Source organism: Triticum aestivum, chromosome 7A (assembly GCF_018294505.1).
Source record: "Triticum aestivum cultivar Chinese Spring chromosome 7A, IWGSC CS RefSeq v2.1, whole genome shotgun sequence".
NCBI lineage: Eukaryota > Viridiplantae > Streptophyta > Magnoliopsida > Poales > Poaceae > Triticum > Triticum aestivum.
This window is the reverse complement of record NC_057812.1, coordinates 3395689-3402497: the sequence shown is the minus strand read 5'-3', so window position 1 is coordinate 3402497 and position 6809 is coordinate 3395689. Positions and strand designations below refer to the sequence as shown.

The 6809-nt window shown below is 43.1% G+C and overlaps 1 protein-coding gene across 1 annotated transcript; it reads right to left on the bottom strand.

Annotated features, from left to right (window-relative positions):
* Window positions 1-2122: 2122 nt before the first annotated feature.
* LOC123150805 (disease resistance protein RGA4-like) lies at window positions 2123-4228 on the bottom strand. The gene is made up of 2 exons (XM_044570630.1): window positions 3320-4228; window positions 2123-2512 (listed from the first exon to the last, which is right to left on the bottom strand). Exons 1-2 carry the CDS (start codon window positions 4141-4143, stop codon window positions 2473-2475), a joined length of 864 nt encoding a protein of 287 aa, XP_044426565.1. The 5' UTR covers window positions 4144-4228; the 3' UTR covers window positions 2123-2472.
* Between the last annotated feature and the right edge of the window lie 2581 nt (window positions 4229-6809).

Here is a 6809-nt window from a genome sequence, read left to right as displayed (position 1 = left end):
GATATATTGCGCTGGAAGTTGACTAGCTCTGGAGTATTTACAGTTAAATCAATGTATATTGATGTTATTAATTCGAATGCTATTCCAACTTCCAAGTATGTTTGGGCTGTCAAAGTTCCTTTAAAAATTAAAGTGTTTATGTGGTTTGTCCATAAACAAGTTATTTTAACAAAGGACAACTTGATTAAACGCAATTGGACAGGACCTACTAGGTGTAGTTTCTGTGATCGGGATGAGACGATTAAGCATTTATTCTTTGATTGCCCGTTGGCCAAAGTTCTTTGGCGGACGGTCCATATTGCTTTTAATATTACTCCACCGACTTCGGTCAATGCTTTATTTGGGACATGGCTTAATGGGGTTGAGCCTGAATTAGCAAGACATATTCGGGTTGGAGTTTGCGCTTTGTTATGGACTATCTGGAATTGCAGAAATGATTTGGTTTTTAACAGAACATCACGGATTCATTTTTTGCAGGTTATTTTCCGAGCTACGGCACTGATCCGTTTGTGGTCGCTACTCACTTCGATGGAGGCCAGGGAGCATTTGGTTACTGGATCTATCCGTTGGGAGATGGTAGCTCGGGATATCTTCAACCGGTTTGGATGGCGGTCATGTAATAGGATAGGCAATTAGTTTCCCTATCTATTTTTAGCCAGCTGGTTGTGGCATCTTTTTCGGGCTAGTTTGTGTATCTAGCCGTCTGTCGCTCTGTGTGAGCTGCATTTATCCTTTGCTTTTTGTTTCGCTGGAGACTGTGGAACCTTGTTGGCATTTTTTGTTATTTGGTTAATAAGATGGCCGTATGCATCGTTCTGATGCAGAGGCCGGGGAGATCCCCCTTTTCGAAAAAATGTGTCCATTCAAGACATACTGTGTTTCCCTTCAATGCAAAGTGGAGTAAACTAACTGTACCCCAGCTGATTGTTTGGATCAATGAGCTGACGAGGCATGAAAGATACACCGGTTGATTAGTCCATCCAATGTAACATTGTCTATCTTGAATTGGCAGTCTGACACATTGTGCATATCGATACGGTGCCAAGCTCTGCTTACCAGCTTAAACAAATACAGTGTCAGCTGCTTTGGATCGACGAGCTAAGCAGAGAAAACAGGAGCTAAGTTTAACCATTAAGTCAGAGGGTGGCTTGTGGGGCACTACAGTTTGTATTTCCGCAGAATCAATGCAATTTCTCTCTACGTAACCATGAACTACGGAGGCATCTTATGAGGTTTCATTGAGATTGAGGAAACTTGCACTGCTTTGAAGTAGGTTAAGGTTAGTGCACCTTGACGTAGGCTAACACCAACATGTTAACGAGGACCTCATAGTGCATGGTGGGGCGACCAACCTACCTTGATTCTTTTGCCAAAATATATCACGCAAGCATATGCATGCATCATTGCATCGCTACTTTCAAAACTCCAGAACAATGCGAGATTTGAACTTTCTAAAAGTTCAACACTAACATTGCGTGTTTCGAGTCAATGCAAAGTGAAATTAAACTAGTGCACCACTAGCTGCTTGGATTGATGAGCTGACAAGCTATGCATGAAAGATTCGTGAGTTGATTAGTCGAACTAATGTAACACTGTCTGCCTTGAATTGGCCAGCGCTAAACTAATACAATGCTTGAATCCACCAACTTTTTTTGGACGTTGCATGGATCGATAAGCTAAGGGGGAAACGGGAGCTAAGTTTAACAACTCCGATAGCAGGTGGCAAGGTACCAGAGCATCACAATCCAAAAAGTTGTGAAAATGTAGTTTGGTAGGTGTAGTGTGAAAGACTTATGAGTCCGCTGGTCCATTCAACCTTAATACACTGTGTTTCGACTCAATGCAAAGTTGAAGTAAACCCATGAACCACTAGCTGCCAGGATTGATGAGCCGACATGCAAGGCGTGGAAGACTCATGAGCTGATTAGTCAATATATTGTAACACTGTCGTCTGTCTACAATTGGCAGTCTGGCAAGCAGTTCGATCAGATCGATCCCGTAGCAAGCTCTGCGTGCCAGGTTAAACTACTACAATGTCAGCTGCTTGGATCGGCGAGTTAGGCGGAGAAGCAGGAGCTAAGTTTGACAATTTGCAGAGGGAGTGGCGCGGCAGCAGTCGATAAACAATATAATCTCTCTCTGTTTAACCGTGAACTGCGGAGGCATTTGTGAAGTTACATGGAGATTGAGGAAGCTTGCAGTGCTTTAATACAAGTTAGTACTACACCCCAAAGCAATACCAGCAGCGTCTTGTGAATCCGATGCTATTTTGGCCCCTCCCAAGTTCGCATCTAAACCTTGGCTAACTGGCAGCTAGAACATTTTGTATCAAACAGGACAAGGAAAAGCTCCACATCTCCGTAAACTATATTACGTAAATCTCTCGGAATCTAGCATATATATAGACTTCCCCATCGAGTGTTCCCTTTATCTCTACTCCAAGTGTTCCCCCAATGGATGAAGAAACAACCGTTACAACACATGACTAATTTGTCTGTTTGCAATGAAGAACCTATGTACCAAATTAAACATGACAAGCTAATTAGCCAAGGATTACATCAGGAGATGAATAGGGATCTGAATGAATGAATGAGAAAAAAAGAAAACAGGACAAACGTGAATCGGAGAATTTTTATAGCAAAGACAACTAAAGCAAGATAAGCATGCATAGAAGCAGCTTAACTCCAGAGATACTGTGCATTGCACTACAACAGACGCAACATGTGGAGAATAAGAATACAAGATTTATATCAGAGCCATCAATATATAAATTCCCACAAAAGATGCTTTCATTTAAATATTGGTAATTTCTTTCCAGAATAACATTTGCGAGAAAAAGAAAACAATGGGCGTGCGCGAGTTCAAGTGAAGAAGCAAGATGATAGTATGAGCAACTATGATTTTCCATGACTTTTGTACAGTGGACAATGGACTAAGTGCCACTGAATAGTCATGAAGTACCACATATAGCGGTGTGGCTTTGACAACAATTTAATGTATCTAAAGTTTTAAACCAAAGTCTGTTACTTTTTTTTCCTGAGATGTATATATTTGCTTTAATATAAATTATAAGTTATGTATGAATGATAATACTTTGAAGCAGGCTAAATGAAATAACAATTGACCGTGGGAGCAAACAATCAGTGAGACTAATTAGTAGTAACCACAACACAGTACAGAAAATCGAGCACGCAATGCCTGGGTCACCTCACTAGTTAGAATGAAGAATGTACACACTAAATTAAACATGGCAGATTAATTGGACACGAATATATTGAAGGAGGAGTTTTATAAATCCAGTGATATATAGAAGAATTACCTCTTGGTCCCAATGCACTCTTTGATGCTTGCTTGAAGCTTGGTGAGACGGCCGTCGACGCACTGGCCAAGTTGTCGGAGTATCTCCTTGAGAACATCCGTGGCTGTTCCCTCTAGTTTTGCTGGAGGGACCCAAACCCGAGCTTCATATTGGCTCTCAACTGCCTTGTACACATGATTGGCGAGGAGAGTCTTGCCCATACCGTGGAACCCAACAATGGTGATCACCTTGAGCTGCTGCTGCTGCTGGATCATATCCAAAAGCTCGCTGAGGGGACCGCCCATACCCACGGGCACAGATCCGGATGCTGCTGAATGGTCGCCATCGCCGTCGTCTTCTTTGGTCGCTGCCGTCTCTGTCTGCTCAGACAACCTCGACCGCCCTGGTGAAGAGGTGCTGCTGCTACTGTATGTGACTTTCAGCTTGGACGCATCCTCTGATATCTTCTTGAGCTCCTGGATGGCCAACGCGAACTCGTTACGAGCCTTCACCGTCTTCACCCTGTGGACAGCGTGACGGAGCCACCCGGCGCCTGTCTCCGGCATCCTCACGCGGTGCATGAAGCGGTCGATGCAGTCTTCGATGGCGTGCGCTACCTCACGTACCATCTTGATCCACTCCTTATGCACCTCTTCGCCACCGTCATGGTGAACTTTTTGCTCATCCTGGATGACGGCAGAAATCATGGCAAACTCGTTCTTGATGAACTTGATGTCACGCTCCAGATTCTTCCGAAGCTCGTGATTTTTATCTAAGAAATCAAAGAGCTTCGGCACCATCCACTCCACGAAAGAGGTGGCCGCCACCGCCGCCACAGCCTCCATCTCTCTCTCTCTCTCTCTCTCTCTCTCTCTCTCTCTCTCTGTGTGTGTGTGTGTGTGTGTGTGTGTTCTCAGTTGCAAGACCACATCATGGAGTTAGCATTAAGGAAGGAACTGAAAGCACTGTGCACTGCGTAATGCTGTTCCTTGTTCTGGATACCAGAGAAACAAGCCGTGAGGAGCCAGCCAATTAGCCAAAGCTCAGATGCAACCTTGGGAAGGGAGAAAAATATAAAGGATCAGATGCAGCTTAGGGTTCACTAACCTATTACTAAAGCATTGCAAGCATCCTCAATCTCTATGTAAGTTCACAAGATGCCTCTGCATAGTACACGGTTACTGCATCTCAACAGCTGCCTCACATGTTTATAGGTTTTTTAACTTAGCTCCCATTTCTCGACCTCATCGGTCCAAGTAGTGTATTAATTAAACCTAGCATTTTGGCAGGCTGTCGAGATGCGCACTGCGTGCCCAAATTTGAAAAAAAAAGTTACACATTAGATGCACACTAATTAACTCATTCATCGTTAGCGCCTTGTCACCACCACCGAGGAGGAGAAACAACACGGAGCGGGACGGCAAAAGAATGAGGAGAAGGAAAAATGAGGGTGTCACTGGCGAGCTCAACAGCAACCAGCCAGCCACCACCACCGAGGGTTTACTGATACTATATAGACTTAAAGAGTGATGCCAATAATTTATCAAACATTAATATACTCTTATAATAGTTAAAAGATTATATCATTGTCCTAGTTATTGACCGCCCCTTCACCCTTGAGTCAGAGGTTACCTCTCAAGTTGCCAAGAGATTGATTAATGCAACTATCATACATTTTTACCTCAGAAAAAAATACATTGTATGTATAGTAGAGAATGCATCAAGATCTTACGGTTAGATGAGCCGATTGATCCTTATTTTGAGAAAAAAAATATTTGCACAAAATTAGTGACTACGATGAGAAAAGTTGTTCAAACAACTTATGTCATTAGGAAAACCTTCACTCGCAATGCATGAGCAGTCAACTTCTGTAGCAATGCACGAATATTTAGCTAGTTTCAACTCAGAATGTGTTGGATGTTTCTTCAGGCACTTTTCTTAAAGAGTTTTGTAAAATCCAACAGGAGAGCTGTTGATATTCATTGACAGAGGATAAAACACACAGTACAGAGCAGGTTACAGGGGCTAACAATGGGAGGCCATTGAAGTACTTCTGATAACTTTCTCCTCGATGCACATGAGGTCATTTTCATGATATACTAGTGTATGGATATGGAAGCTGCTAGAAATAAAAATGTATTGATAGCTTGAAATGAGCTGACAGCGTACACAGTATATGTGAAGCAAGAAATGTTGTTGCCTTCAAGAATAACTTTGCTTTGTTTTTCAAAGTGCCATAGTGCTTATCGTCTGGATTTGTTTAAAGAAACAAGGCCTTCAGAAGAAACAGCGCCTGCACGCAAGATTGTCGTCGCTGGTGGCCATTGGTGTCTTTCGCCAAAGAAGTCGACAATGGCGGTTGGTGCCTTGGCCGGGTTAATCTTGCTCGGCACAGAGATGAGCTGTGCATTGAATATCATCAGGTTGGGGTTTGGTGTTTTTAAGTAGCTGTACCTTCCGTTGCTTCGGCAGCTGGTCTGTCTTGTGTGGAGCCTTTGGACACTGCACTGTCAATTTCTGATGCGCTGAAGGTGGATTCTAAGGTGAACGACGTGCCAGACTCCTACGGCTACGGGGGCTCGTCTTCTGATGATGGTATAGGCACAGGATGTTGCATTTTACTCCCCAATCCTTTGTTTGGTTCTATATAACGGGGGATTATACATGTAAATTTGGGATGGGGGTTTCCTCCCCAAATACCTAGAGTAGAAAGGATTGTTTCAGTCAGAGGTGAAAACACAAAGTTACAGGATGTCCGCTGATAGAAAGCACTAGATATACCCAAATTTCCTCCAATTAATTTGGTTTGCTCCTCGACATGTCTCGTGCCCTAATTTTTGGAGCAATGGATACACAATACTACCCCTTATTTGACGCTCCATCAGAAAGAATCATCAGAAGGAAACCCTAGCGAGGTACAGACTATAGATCACTTACAAACAAATCAAGCCATCATCCATCCTCCATCCTCCTCTCGCGCGTCGTTTGATGGCCTCTGCCCTCTCGAGTCCTCTACTCAGGTCGTCGCCTAAGGTCGAAGCTGAGCACCAAGGTTACTCTTGTCTACTAGTACAAAAATAATATACTCACTCTGTAACTCATAAGATTTTTTTTAGATATTGTAAGTGTCAAAAAACATCTTATGTTAAGTTACGGAATGAGTAAAATACTAGATCTATGTCTTCTTTCTCTTCTATTATAAGGGCATCTTCAACACGGACCCTCAAACCACCCGCATCCGTCCGGACGAGTTTTGCCATCCAACACGGTCCTATATTCATCTGCGGTCTGGTCCGGAGATCCTTTTTCCCCGTATACTGTGAGTAAACTGGGGTCGTCCAACCATGATCCATCCAAAACCCTCTACCGCGCTTTCTCCCTTTCCCGTGTTCATAACTACATTTATTTGCAAAAAGCAGATAAGAAACATATGTTATCAAGAATGTAACAGTTCACACAAATGATAACAAGCAGGTGATAATGCTGTTCAGCTCCTCATTCTCCCAATTAG